Source organism: Mytilus californianus, unplaced genomic scaffold, assembly GCF_021869535.1.
Source record: "Mytilus californianus isolate M0D057914Y unplaced genomic scaffold, xbMytCali1.0.p SCAF_4, whole genome shotgun sequence".
NCBI lineage: Eukaryota > Metazoa > Mollusca > Bivalvia > Mytilida > Mytilidae > Mytilus > Mytilus californianus.
The window spans coordinates 84,246,059-84,261,595 of record NW_026262690.1 but is presented as its reverse complement, the minus strand read 5'-3'; the positions used below and the strand labels follow the sequence as shown (position 1 = coordinate 84,261,595).

General features: G+C 32.3%; 1 protein-coding gene across 1 annotated transcript; it reads right to left on the bottom strand.

Annotated features, from left to right (window-relative positions):
- Positions 1-1,976: 1,976 nt before the first annotated feature.
- LOC127738767 (ubiquitin-40S ribosomal protein S27a) lies at positions 1,977-13,687 on the bottom strand. Its single transcript, XM_052250136.1, has 5 exons — positions 13,651-13,687; positions 11,424-11,488; positions 8,563-8,617; positions 7,670-7,887; positions 1,977-2,160 (listed from the first exon to the last, which is right to left on the bottom strand). The coding sequence occupies exons 2-5, from the start codon at positions 11,469-11,471 to the stop codon at positions 2,005-2,007; spliced, it is 477 nt and encodes a 158-aa protein (XP_052106096.1). The 5' UTR covers positions 11,472-11,488; positions 13,651-13,687; the 3' UTR covers positions 1,977-2,004.
- Positions 13,688-15,537: the final 1,850 nt, after the last annotated feature.

Here is a 15,537-nt window from a genome sequence, read left to right as displayed (position 1 = left end):
AATTTTGAGGCAATTACCCCCAAAATCAATACCAGCCTTCCCTTTGTGATATGGAACCTTGTGGTACAATGTCAGAGAGATCCATACACTAACACACAAGTTATGTATGGAAGTTACAAAAATGCTTATTTTTGGACCCTAATTCCTTAACTGTTGGTACCAGAACCCCCAAAATCAATCCCAACCTTCCTTTTGTGGTATTGAACCTTATGGTAAAATTTCATAGAGATCAATTCACTTAAACTAAAGTTAGAGTGCGAAAACCAATGTGTCTTTGGACGACAACGCCATCAACGACGTCATACCAATATACGACCACAAACATTTTTTTTTTTGCGGTCGTAAAATAAAAACTGATCGCTAATTACGTTGAAATGTATATGACATGGAATTGTTTTTTGTTTCACAAGTTGCTGGCAATGAAGAGCTTGACACTTGTCAGTGTTGCTGGAAGACCATGTTTCTTGTTTCAGTTGCCGTCTCATTGATGTAATCCCCACATATCCAAAAAAATACAAATTATTGAAAAACTCTTCAAGTACTATGGAATAATCACGTCCAGACTTGCATTCCTTCATTCGGATTTCAATGTTTTAAAATCTGGACATGTATTGAGTTATAGCGCCTGTGTAATATTTCATAACAAGAATGTTCCCATAGTACACAGATGCCCCACTCTCACAATCATTTTCTATGTTCAGTGGACTGTGAAATTGGGGTCAAAACTCTAATTTGGCATTAAAATTAGAAAGATCACATCATAGGGAACATGTGTACTAAGTTTCAAGTTGATTGGACTTCAACTTCATCAAAAACTACCTTGACCAAAAACTTTTAACCTGAAGCGGGACAGATGGACGAACAGACAGACGAACAAACGGACACACAGACCGAAAAACATAACGCCCCTAGGTGGGGCATAAAAACACGGGACCTAATGAAGGGAACTTGTTGTCAATATGGCTGGATGTAAACTTTTCTTGTTAATGTATGCAGGTCTCTATAAAATTGCATCTATGGGTGTTTACCCTATTTTCAAAGTGCTTTCCCTGTGTACCATGTTTGGTTTAATTGAACAGCTTATAATCATTTTATTACCGTCATATTTGTTGGTAAGGAAACTGTAAAGTCTACAGAAAACTACACACATTATTGGCAAGTATATTTGTATACCATACTAGCAGAAAAGTTGAGTTTAACTATTTTACCATCCTCATCACTGTCTTATTTTCTCTATGTAAAGAACACACTGGTGGATAATCATACATCTCTGAAGTCCAACTGGTTTCAAAGTTATAAAGGGGAAACAATTTTTGTACATATGGTCCTGGTTTGGTTAGTTTTTGACCATGACTTTCTATGTATGTTTTTTTTTCCATTTTTCTTCTTGTAGTGGTAAATAATCATGCCGAGTTTCATCCCTGAACTCAAAGGGGTTAAGGGTACAAGAACAAAACGATTTTTGTACATATATGCACATGGGTGGGTAAGATGAACAAAGTTTTGTGACCATGATGAAGTGTATTTGTTTACTTCTTTGAAGTGACACCTTCTTTTAACTGTGAATAAACATGTCTGTCATATTTGTTTTTCTTAAATTGTTTTGTTATAAATTAGGCCGTTAGTTTTCTCAATTGAATAGTTTCATATTCAGGGCCTTTTAAAGCCAACTACACAGTATGGGGTTTTCACATTGTAGAAGGCCATACAGTTGCCTATAATTTCTTAAATCCAATTCATTTGAACTTTGGTGGATAGTTGTCTCATTGGTAATCATACCACATCCTATTTTTGTAAATACAAATTTCATCACTAATGTCTTAGAGGTTTCAAACTTAAAAGAGCAAACCATTTTTGGCAGACAGATGGACAAGCAGATTACTATAGATGTTCAGCAATTAATTAACAGGGCACTAATAACTATTTGAGTTATTGGAAAAGCAAGCAGTTTTTACTGGAATAAACAAACACTTCAATTTTTCTCTTCAATAATTTATTGTGTATTTATTTTTTTGTTGCCTCTGGTTTGTTGAAAACATATGTAAGACAACATTTTCCACAGTATTGTCTGTCAAAATGGTTAGCCATGAACACACCAGCACCACATTCCTCATTGGGGCATTCACGTCTCAGTCTGGTGATTTTACCGTTCTCGTCAACCTGAAAAAAATAAATAATGCAAACATGATCAATACTATCAAGATCTACAACAAACATTAATCAAAGTGCTTGTAAGCACTGAAGGGTAAAGATTGCTTTAATTTATCAGTGGGAAGTCAAATTAAACATTGCATTGTATAAAGCATCAACTACAATTAAGAACAAAGGAAGATAATTCCAATTTTAAAGATTACTTTAACCATGACATCATCGATATATTTAGAGTTATTAAGTTTCAGCCCCTTGCACAAGTTATGTAATTTTCATCCTAAGTATAACATCATTTTGTAACATTAATATCTGATCATATATTTCATTGATAAATTTCTGGAAATGTTCATGGATAGGATGTATAGAATGTTATGATCAATGCACTATATTTTTTTGTATATCAAAAGTAGTGATAAACCTTGGAAGATATAGATATCAAGTCAGTACCATAGGGTTTTCTAATTGCATTTCATGCAATCTTTACCCAAAAATGTTTCAGTCTACAATTTAATTGTTTCAGAGTAATCTGTAGTATTCATTGAAATAAAGTTTAACCATACCAATACATGATCATATGCCCTCTTCCTAATTTTAGACAAATTTATAATTAGAATTGCATGAATCATGCCAGAATTTACACATACCACTGTTTCCAATGAACTTAAGAAATAAATATATTCAACACAAAACTGGTAACATCATTTCATTAGCTCAATAAATGGACCGTAATATTTTCTAGTTTGAAATTCACAGATATTGTTGATTCATACTTAATATTTTCTTTTTACTATCTCATCTTATTTTTTATATGATTACCACCGTAAATTTGCAAGTAAATATATATGTGTGAATCCTACAATGTCTACCGTCTAAATACACTCATCCTCATCATCATATTTTGAAATCAAATGCTCAGACTTTTGGTAAGCTTTTTTAATCATTTGCTTCATCCTAATAATGGTCATCAAAGCATTTTTCTTTCAATAATCATAAATCAACATATATGTTACAGCAAAAGCCTGCAGGTAATTTGTTATTCTTATACTTGAAACTTTACCATATTTTTGAAGGACTAAGAAATAAAAAATTTCTTTTTGTTATATTTTACAACTGATTGTTTGAAAAAAAGTATTTTTTGTTCCTGTTGACCTAGTTTGGGACTAAAATACTTTGCATAAATTCTTAAGAATTCAGTTTTTCCTCACTTGTTTGTAAGCCCAGATATGTTAAAGCATTGATTGCTTGATGTGAAGCATTTTTAAAGCCTACAATAAGTCTTAAAATGAACTTGTATTCATTTACCATATTATATATTAAAATAAAATGCTCAAACTTTTGGCAAGCATTGTTTTAATCATTTGCCTCATCCCAATCATGGTCATCCAAGCATTTTCTAATAATTTCAGTAATCTTAAGCTCACATTAATTACAATGTTATTGGAGCAATTTATTTCAAATTTATTGATCAATAAACAGATTTTTTTTTCATTTTACATATAACAAGTTTACAGCAACACCCTTCAAAAAGTAGTAATAAAAACTTAATATAGATTATTAAGAAGCTTATTTCAAGAGAATTTAATAAAAGAAACTAAAAGAAAAGCTGTCAATCCTATTAACCTAAAATATAATGGTAGGGTTGGTTGGAAACTTATAAATTGCTACTCTATTTCCTAAATACTTCAATCTAATACACCAAAATTCTCACTATTTTAGGTAATTGATATGATGCTGATGCTCAGACATGGTAACGCTTAGATTATAATCATCAGCTTCGTTAGGTGTCCTAAGTTTTGTCATCATAGCATCAAACAGAGCAAATCATTCAAATTACTGTTTGATTGTTCATAATATATTCATGCTTGAGGATCACAATTATTCTCATTAGGATACCAATGCTGTTATCAATTACCTATCATATCATATTTTTTGGGGGTTAATTTAAATTAACCTGAAGCTTTTAATTTGCTATGATGTTTTATGAAATTTTTGAGGGAGAAAATTTATCAAATTTCTATTCAGTAAGGAATTGCTTTTTGTTTACTGTCTTATAGATGTTTACATGGCAGCACATGCAAAGATTATATAACTTTTGAATTCTAATACATGGGAAGTGTTGATTGGGAATTCATATTGCTACTCTATTTCTTAAAAACTCCAGTCTATATGCAACAAATTCACAAGCTTTTTAGTCATTTTATACTTTGCTGATGCTCAGACATGGTAACGCTTAGTTTTTAATCATCAGCTTCGTTAGGTGTCCTAAGTTTTGTCATCATAGCAACAAACAAGAGCAGATTAATCGACTGTCATCTGTAGATCCCTTTATCTTCTATTGAAATTAATTTTTGAAGTTTTCATTCATTGTTTGATAGAAAACAATGTACTCTCATTAGAAGGAACCCAATACTGTATTAAAATAACCCCTATCCTATTGCAATGATTTCTTTAAAGAATTTGTAAATTTGATTTCCTTTTGCTAGGAAGCTATTTGAAATTTGTATGGGAGGAAAACTGATTTAGGTTACTATAAGGTAGTTTGCTGTGTAATAAATGTTAACAGGCACAGGCTAATGATACAATGTACATAAAACAAATGGTTGGCCAGATTAATTTTTTTTTTTTTTTTAGATGAACCAGAAGTTATATGTACATATAAAATGTAATTGAAATTTAATAGATTCCATTTAAAATTCATCTTTCTGAATGTATTTCCATTGATTATTATTCGTGTTTTATCAACTATAATGTGCTTGAAGATAATAGATGGAGGGTCCAAAAAAAGACATGAGATTAAATGATTGGCAATTTAAAATTTGAGACTGACTGGTAACCATTAAATTGATTTTTTGGGGTTTAATACTCAAAATGATGTGGACATAGTCAGACATAGTTATTGTATATCTTGTGAATATATGGTTGCTTTAAGAAATGTTCTTCAACAAAAAGATAAATGCTCAGACTTTTGGTAAGCTGTTTATAATCACTGCCTTCATTTTTTTTTATAAAATGTCATCATGGCATTCTTCATAAATGACCTTGTACCTGTTTCATTCAGTTAAGTTAAAAGTTCTTGTTGTCAATTAATAGTATAAAAAGGTCAATTGAAAACAATGATGTGATCAATCCTCTCTATAAAGTAGTTGTTAGATTACAACCATAAATTACTTCATATCACAGATAAATGACAAATGTATCATATTTTAATAATTTAAATGCTTCTACTTAATTTGCATAAGAACAGTAATTTTATAGTAATCAGAGTTCATCCCAATGCTATTAGATACTGCTACACTGTCAAATTTTATTTAAAAAAATTAACTAATTTGAATTATCCTGATGGATACATCAATGCTATTCGAAAATTAGAAAGGGGGTGGGGGTGGTAGAAAGAGAGAGAGAAAACAGATTTAATCTTCCAATAGGTAGTGGTTGGAAATTCATATTGCTACTCTTATTTCCTGAATACTTGTGGCCTTAATTCACCAAAATTCACAATATTTTAAATAAATGATGCCATTCTGATGCTCAGACATGGTAACGCTTAGATTATAATCATCAGCTTCGTTAGGTGTCCTAAGTTTTGTCATCATAGCATCAAACAGAGCAGAGAATTCAAACTGTTACCTGCAGATCCATAGAAGTAAATTTTACAAGTTTTCATGCATCATGCCAAGTATAAAGTTTGATTTTTTATAATGTATTCACAGGGTTTAAAATGGATAGGAAATTTTGATGATTTTATGATTGTCTATACCAAATTTGAAACAGTAAATGAGAGTCCATTATTTTTTTTTTTACAAGATTTACATGATAATTGGATATCATGTGAACATATGTGAGGCTCTGGATGGGGTTTACATAATAGAGAATAATGGGGTGCTAAAAGATAAAGAATAAAGGGCAAAAAATATAAAGAATAGAGGAAAATGCCATAAAAAGTTAAAGAACACAGAAATGAAGAAATGAAGGACCCCCATCCCGACTCTCATATGGTTGCTTTATGAAACTTTCATCAACAATAAGATAAATGCTCAGACTTTTGGTAAGCTGTTTATAATCACTGCCTTCATCTATAATAAAATGTCATCATGGCATTCCTATTTCTACAAGTTTCATTTGGTTATACTAAGTGTTTAATGATAAGCATTCTTGCTGTAATATAGTCTTAATTACTTTACATGTATGTGTCATAAGAATCCTTACTTTTGATAAGCTGACAACAATAGCAAGGCATTTCAACATTAGAATTTATTCTTAGAATAAAGTGCAACATTTATGACTGTATGTGCCTCCCATGACAATGTCATAACAATGCAAAAGAAAACAAATGAAAAGCTTGATATAACATTTTATTTCATGGCTGTACTGCCCCTGTAGCATATAAATGTAATTATATAGAATTGAATGCTTCTTTTTTGGTAATTTCATAGGATTGTAAGTGTCGATCGTGCTAGAATGTTATTTCATAATTTCTTGCGGGAGAAAACTGAGTTTCTATAAGTAAGCTGTAAGCCTGTTTGCTACCTAGTTAATGCTGGTAAAGATAAGAAGCATATGTTAGCTACATTTTATATGTAACTTTTGAATTTAATGCTTGCCTCTGATAAAGAGACTGATGTGCAATATACATGGGAAATGTTGGTCTGTAAGATAATTTCTTTCCTGAACTTTTTTATTTGATCTGAAGCAGCTTATTCGGGTAAAATAAATGTAATAAAAATCTAGATTCCATTTGAAATTCGTCTTTCCAAATCTATTACCATTTAAGATAATTATTTGTTTCATCAACTATTAAAATTGAGAATGGAAATGGGGAATGTGTCAAAGAAACAACCCAACCAAAGAGCAGAAAACAGCCAAAGGCCACCAATGGGTCGTCAACACAGCGAGAAAATCCCACACCCGGAGGCTGCTTCACCTGGCCCCTTAACAAAAATGTGAACTATTGTACACACACACATAAAAACAAATGAACTGAATGTTGCGTAATGGGCAGTCCAAAATAAACCAGATATTATTTTATGACTGGCAATACAAATTTGAGGACAGTAACCAGAAAATGTCTTTATTTCTACCTTATCTATGAAGTTGATTATTGGTTGTGAAAAAATTATACTAGCATCACAAAAGATTTCTAAACCTTGTGGATATATGGTTGCTTTATGAAATTTTTCTTCATCAAGAAAATAAATGCTCAGACTTTTGGTAAGCTGTTTATAATCACTGCCTTCATGTTCTATAAAATGTCATCATGGCATCTTTTCATAAATGATCTAGTACCAGTTTCATTGTTTTGATGTTAATAGTTTAAAAAAGTAAACTGAAAATCATTATGTGATCAAATGTATCTAACATCATGATTACGCCCATTTCTTAGATCATAAACATAAAGGATGGAAGATATACTTCAGCAAACCCATCCATTCAAGCAATGTGGGATAACACGGAAGACCAGATCTACTCTTGTAACATTCTTTATTTTTTCTGGACAGTTCATGATGTTGAGAAAACCTACCTTGTAGTATTTAAGGACAGCCAATTTAACCTTCTTCTTCTTGTGTTTGTTCTTTTTTGGTGTGGTGTAATTCTTCTTCTTACGTTTCTTGGCCCCACCCCTCAGACGTAATACAAGATGGAGGGTAGATTCCTTCTGAATGTTGTAATCAGAGAGGGTTCTTCCATCCTCCAACTGCTTGCCAGCGAAGATCAATCTTTGCTGATCTGGGGGGATACCTGTAATTACACCAGAAATTATTTACTTTAATTACAAGGAACAATATATGTTAGTTTGGAAGAGTACCAGAGAAAGAAAGTTAAAGCACTTTAGAATTAGCACCTACTGGAGCATATTCAAGTAATGTTAAAATCTGTAAAGATACAACATGTATGCATTGCTCACAGCTACTTGGCTGGTAATGATAGGTCAGATTTCATCTGTTCTCTTACATATCAGGATTTTTGGAAGTTGCTGTAAATTGGAAATCATTACAATGCTTCTTGGTTGGTATCTTTTATAATAGTTTTTATCAAATAGGCTTTTTCGTAGTTTTCATTTTCAGATGCCAATCAGTTGTATATCGATGCTCAGACATGGTAACGCTTGATTTATAATCATCAGCTTCGTTAGGTGTCCTAAGTGTTGTCATCATTGCATATACATATACTACAGGAAAATAACTACTTTATACAGCTTACGACTTCTTACGAGGACAAACTCAGATATATTATGAATTGTCAACCAAAAAATAAAATAGCAGCTAATTTTAAAATTATTTTACTTAGTTCATGTAGTTATTTCTTTTCTTAAGTACCAACAGAAGTCAACTTACAGCAGTCATCATACAACATGTTAAAATTGAACATAAAAGTAAAGTTATAACACTAATTTTTTCACTTCAGAACATTTACCTTCTTTGTCTTGAATTTTAGCCTTGACATTCTCTATAGTATCACTGGGTTCGACCTGTAAAATTCATTACAATAATTTTTACAACACTTTTGGAAAGTTCTTATAATTTGAAAATCATTACAAAATGCTTGTTGTCTGGTAACAGCTTTATAAGAGCTATTTTTAATCAAATAGGATATTTGTAAATATCATTTTTTATAAGCATATCAGTTATATAACTGCAATGCTCAGACATGGTAACGCTTAGTTTATAATCATCAGCTTCGTTAGGTGTCCTAAGTGTTGTCATCATTGCATATCTATATATGTATAACCTGATAACTGAGTAAATAATTATACAGAGTATTTTTTTTATTTCATCCATGTGAAATTCTAGCAATAAGCTCAAGATTCAGAAGACACCTGTTTTCTGTACTAAAGTTCTTTTCTTTGGCATTACATTTCTCTGTTTTATTAAACCAAGAAATGTATGAAAAAATTGGTTCCCAACAAACAACAATACCTTCGTTTTTGTTTGTTTCTTAGGTTGCTGTTTTATTTATGAACTCCCCACATCTTAATTTGTCCAATCTTAAATTTTAATCAATGTCTTTGCAAAATTTCCCATTTACAGTGTATCAAACAATGATACACGCAGTTCAACACTTATTTCTGCAACAAAGCAACTCCAGTTCCCTAATTATCCTTTTCTCATGCCCAACAGTTGTATCAATGCTCAGACATGGTAACGCTTAGATTTATAATCATCAGCTTAGCTTCGTTAGGTGTCCTAAGTATTGTCATCATAGCATATCATATACAGCTTAAAAGTCTTCACGATGAACTTTTATCTACAGGCCCGGAGGTCAATTTCGTGAAAGTTTTAGTTATATTCTGATGGCCTGTAGAGATGATTTTACAGGCCCGAAAGCAATTTTACAAGCCTGGGCTGCTGAGCCTGCAGTTAAGCATGAAGACTGCAGCTTATAGAGGGAAAAAACAATAGATGCTCAAACTTCTGGCAATTTAAACCAGGTAGCCTACCTACAATTCCATAAATTACAAGAATAAAACTTTTTTTATAATTTGCAGAATACAGAGGTCAGTGTGACCCTTATTTGCTAATTCAGTTAATCAGTAACCTTGGATTATTGAGTTCCGTCATTTTTTAATCTACCATAGACTGAATGACCTTTCTCATGATATACAGTGAATGATACAGTGTAGATACATTTTTTGGGGGTTATACTGATAATGCACAGCATAATTCGGTCAAGAAAATATTTGTAGCCATAAAAAGATTGAAAGCCAATTAATAAGCTTAATTTATCAGTGATGAAATTTAAATAATGTTTTACAGGAGTTTGTCAATTGGGCTTGTACGAGTTTTCGTTCAGGTGCACAGCTCAAGATTTGTTCTATATAAAATCAGAACAATATCTATTATTTAGCTTAGCAAGTAAATGTATTTGTAATCTCTCCAGTTATTCCATTTTCATACATGTAGGTGCTTTTGTCCATATACAGCCAAAATTCACAAAAATTTTAATAAAATGATATTGTACTGATGCTCAGACATGGTAACGCTTAATTTGTAATCATCAGCTTCGTTAGGTGTCCTAAGTATTGTCATCATAGCATCAAATAGTCGGGACAGTTCTACTTCTACCTATAGAACCATGAATCTTTACATCTTCAAGGTTGATTTATGACATATAAGCAAGATAATGTTTGAAAACTTGTAACATGATGACGACAAGTTCTATTAAAAATCCATCTGGTGATTATCTGCTGTCTAATTACTGTTTATCCTTAACTTTTTCCATTCTTGTTTAAGTTAGTAAATCAGTAGAGAGTGAAATTTATAAACTGTTTCAAACTGGATGTAAAATTATTTCCCTTTCTTGGTAAGCGAGTGAAACAGAACATGATCTAACATCATCTTAGTATATTACAGAATTTCAGACACCCAAGTTACTATGAAGAAATGTACGAGATATTGAAATCAACTACATAAAGGACTGTTAAAAAAAATAAATGGAGAATGTGTCCATTGGACACAGATGATGCCTCTGCTTGCATATAACATTATAAAGGGACATAACTCAAAAACAGTAAAAGTATTGCCACCCAAATTCGAACTTGAACTGAGTTTCATAACATTTGGTTGAGGCAAACTAAAGTTAGAGAACGGAAACCAATTTCAGGACGTACATACATGGGCAACTCTTAATGCCCCCTCCAGTAACAGCGAGGGCATAAAAACAAAGATAAAGGGCAACTAAAGGCAATTAATTTAACTTCCATTTTATCTTCACTCTGGAATATGGTAAAAGCTTACTTCCTTGGCTATAAAAGTGTTGCTCATACTGATTTCAGGAAGTTCTTAGTTATACTTAAGCTCAGACATGGTAACGCTTAAGTTATAATCATCAGCTTCGTTAGGTGTCCTAAGTGTTGTCATCACTGCTCAAGCAAACAAGTTCAACCAACAAATGAAATGTGTTTCAGAAAGGTTTGAATTTTTTTCTTTCTTTCTGAAACACAAATTGTTTTCCAGATTGATCCCATGGGCAAAGGTTTTAAGATAGACCAACCAAAGAAACATTCATTTTCTGGAATTGCCATAAATAAGTTGCTTGTTATGATATAAACAAATGTAATTTCCAATATTTTTGCTGACATCCAAATTAAGGCTTTTTAGCACTGTAAAAATGTAACTAATTTGAGATATAATATCTCATTCAAGTGATTGGCCCAAATACATTTTGTGGCGTACACACAGCCATTTTAATTTTGAGAAAGGTTAAAGTTGATTGTACATGAATTGGTATTTTCTTAACCAAAATGTGTGAAGGCCTATTTGCTTTGTTATATTTACCTCAAGTGTGATGGTCTTGCCCGTGAGGGTCTTTACAAAAATCTGCATAATGAACCACCAGAGACCTACAATTAAATGAATAAGAAAATACAGTTAGACCATGGAATTAGTTTCAGTTTTATCAAGAGACATGCTCGAAATTGGTTATTAATTATCAACTGTACAGGTTGGGACCCCACATCCATATTGGATAAAAATAAATGTTAAGTCATTTTAAACAAAGCAGTAAAATGATTGTACAAGATATCCTTAGTACCAAATGCTGGTGCAATACTCGGATCACAATTGTTATCTTTCCATCAGGTATTAAATTATAGATACAGATGCACAATAATCAATACACCTTATTGCTATTTATTCCATTCAGGAAAAGTTCTAAAATTACACAACTCTTTCAAACCAGTTGAAGCTATCTGGGGCCCTGTTTATGTACTGTGCATTAAAATTTTCAAAGAGTTATGTTTAAGGACGAGAAAAAAAAAATCTGTGTTTCCGGTAACCCGACCGACCCTGTTTTTTTAGCCCAGACCCTAATTTTTTTATTGGATCTTCAAAAAAAAAAAAAAAAATTGGTATCAACCGACCCTGTTTTTGACACAGGCTTCTGTTAATCGACATAATTATTTATCTAACTGCACAGAAAGCCAGTAAAACATTTTATTTATGTCAAAAGGTATTCCAAATAGGTTAAAATCCAAGAAATTTGCACAGCAGGTGCTTCAAAAACATTGCAAATGGCCGCACTTCCGGTATTTGAAACTAATTACGGACACGGACTTGGAAAAACCATGATAACCGGATTTCGTTTACAATGTCAAAAAAAAAAAAAAAAAAAAAAAAATCCGACCTACTGACCCTATTTAACAAAATGATGTTACCGGAAACACAGATTTTTTTTTTAGGCATAAACAGGAACATATATATTGACGGGACTTGACACTACCTGATTGTAGTCGATTTTATCGTCGTGCCATAGTTAATAAAGATACGATACAGAAACGGACATGTGTTAAAAACGGACTCGCTATTATTCTAATAATTTCTGATATTATCAATAAAATGTCATTCAAACTAGTTTCATAGTGATGCTAGTGTATCAAACTTGTATTCTGTCACTTCAAATTTGTTAAAATCGCAAGCATTTCATCACAGAATTGTGCAGAATGCAAACCAGGTAATAAAAAAATGGCAGCCATTGCCGCGATGATTTACAAATTCCCAAACTATTATAAAACACTTCACATCAAATAAATCAAACTTATTTTGGTAATTTTATATGACAAAATATATCTACTAAATGATAAAACTTGTATTTATTTACAATTAAAGTTATGTGGTTTATTTGTTGAACAGTTCTGATATTTTTTCAGTCAGACGCTACCAAGATCCGTAATTCTCGGGAAGTCCGAGATTTTATCAATTTTATACTGAAAAGCGTTTCAGATTCATTTCCCGTTAGATATATTGTTCCCAGGTTTAAATAAACCATTGTACACACTTCAAACAAAGCATTTTTCTTACTTTAATTTGTGTTTAAAAAATTGGATCATGACATAAACTATACAAATTTCAAAATGTTCACTTTCTACATGTTTTCCACCTTCAGCTCGTTACTGATGACCTTTTTTATTACGTTACTTGAACGAAACAGGAAGTTGTCTATGTGACTGTTTTTCTCGTACTGGATTAAATTGCGATAAGGTGTATTGACACATCTTGTACTCGTAATGGTATATTGTACTTTATAATTTTTGGGGTTCTTTGATAAAGAGTAATAAAACTGACACATGGTTTTAAAGGACCATGTAAATTATTTTGTTACTAGGGTAAAAAACAATTCTAGGGAGATTGTTTGATGGGGTAATATTATTACAGACCTCGTACTCAGTCATAGTGGATGTACCTAAAGTGCAATGTAAATTATTGTTACAGAGGCCATGATTTTTCGTGGAGGTATATGGTAGGGGTAATTGTGAACAGCCCTAACAAGTGGAAAAACCCAAAGAGCAATGAAAATTATTGTATTACAAGGATAACCGTAAACCCACGTGGTTTCAACATGAGGCATGTCGGAACTGTGAAATGGTAAAATTTCTTTATTAGCAACAATCAGAGGACTTATTCTCATGTGTTAATTTAAAAAATTTATTTAATTGTTTAAAGTCATAGCAAAAATGTTTATTTAGAGAATTAAAATCCCAGAAAAAGAGATATTTAAGTCAGCTACCAGGTACACTCGATGGCGGTCGATGGGAAAAGGAAGTGCTCGGCAATCAGAAATCTCTAAACCACTTTTATTATTGTAATGATTGATATTCATATATACGTGTTTGTATATTCACTTTACATTTTAATTTTGATATGAAAATGTAAGGAAATCATTTTTAAATTATTGTATATCTATATATCTTGTTTATTAGAGGGTTATAATGTAAAGGCAAGATTTCATTTTGTGATTTTATTTTTTTAGTGTTAAAATTTGCGTTTGTGAGATAACTCCCACCTTGCTCTGTGTCTTCTGGTTGCATTGAAAAGTAATCTGTTCGAGGTTAAAAAAAACTTTATGCTAGTTTTGCTATTTATTTTCAAACCAAGAAAATATATAGTCTTCACTGTCGAGAAACATTCAGTTTTTAGTTTTGTTTAACTGTTTCAAAAATTCGCCTGGAAACCGGCCAACCAGACAATGCATTTAATTGTTACAAATAAATAGAAATACAAAACTGCATTTTAATTTTAAAAAATAAGCTAGAAGAAACTTTTTTTCTTTTGAAATTGAATTTTCAAATAGGGGCATTTTTTTTGTAAGCATTCTATAACTTAAAGTAATAGGGAGACAGACTATTTTAGTGAAGTAAAGACCAGACTTGTATTTGGTACACCGATATATCATGTGTGCCTCCCTAAATTGTGTATTGTTCAATCGTGTTAGCGATGATCATATAGATATAAAAGGGATGGTTTATTAAAACTAACAAGTAAACTAATTTCCCGACACATTTTCAAACTGTAATTTTAGGCCACTTTCATGGCATTTTGCTAGTGAATCAAATGCAAATAGAATAATAAACAAACTTCAGATGAAAGCTGTTAGGTTTAAATACAAGGGTTATCTTTTATATTATGATAATGATTACTGATTGTAACTCAAAACTTGCAACTGCCCTCCTTCAAAATTAGACGCATGAAAACGATTGCGTTAGAGATTTTTTACTTCACGTCCCGCACTATATTCGGCGTCTGCTAACATGTTTAACCACGCCACATTCTGTATGTGCCTGTTCCATGTCGGGGGCCTGTAATTTGTTACTGTATATCATCGGGGCCTTTATAGCTTGCTATGCGGTATGGGTTTTGCTCATTATTGAAGGCGGTACGGTGACCTATAGCTGCTTAAGTTTTACTTCTACTTCTACGTCATTTGGTCTCTGATGGAGAGTTTTCTGTCTTATTGGCAATCATACAACATCTTTAAGGGGGAAGGGGGGGGGTCTGATCCCGGATTTTGCTTATTGTTTTGTCAGAATCCCGTATCCCGCTTATCATTGTAATGATAGCGCTTGTAATTTTACGTGTCCCGCCCGACTTTGTTTCCTGTTTTCACGCGAAATAATTTGACTTTCACGTGTCTCGCTTACAAAAAATTGGCCAATCCCGCATCACGCTTAGACCCCAATGAGACCCACATCAAGTGTTGTTTGATCGTTATTGGATATTTGTGTCACAGATGACCACGGACATGTTTAAATTGTCGATCGTTACTACAACCCCGTCCTCTTATCTTAATTGTGACATGACCGCGAGTGAGACGCGTTATTGAATTTGTACTTACCATGATGAACAGGACTGGTTCCACATAATTGTTGAGAAGGATTTGCTTACCATTTTGGAGCACTGGAAAAAACCCTAGTTTTTGATGGGGTTCGTTTTTCCTTAGCCTTTAGTTTTGTATGTAGTGTTTCGTGAACTCGTTTGCATGTCTTTTTGTCGTCGTTTGTGTTTTTTAATTGACCGTTGTCACTTTATCTCGACTTTTGTTTTTTGAATGTCACATCTTACCGTCTGTTTTTATCTTGTAATCTTTTTTTAAAAAGTTTTTAATAATATTTCTATC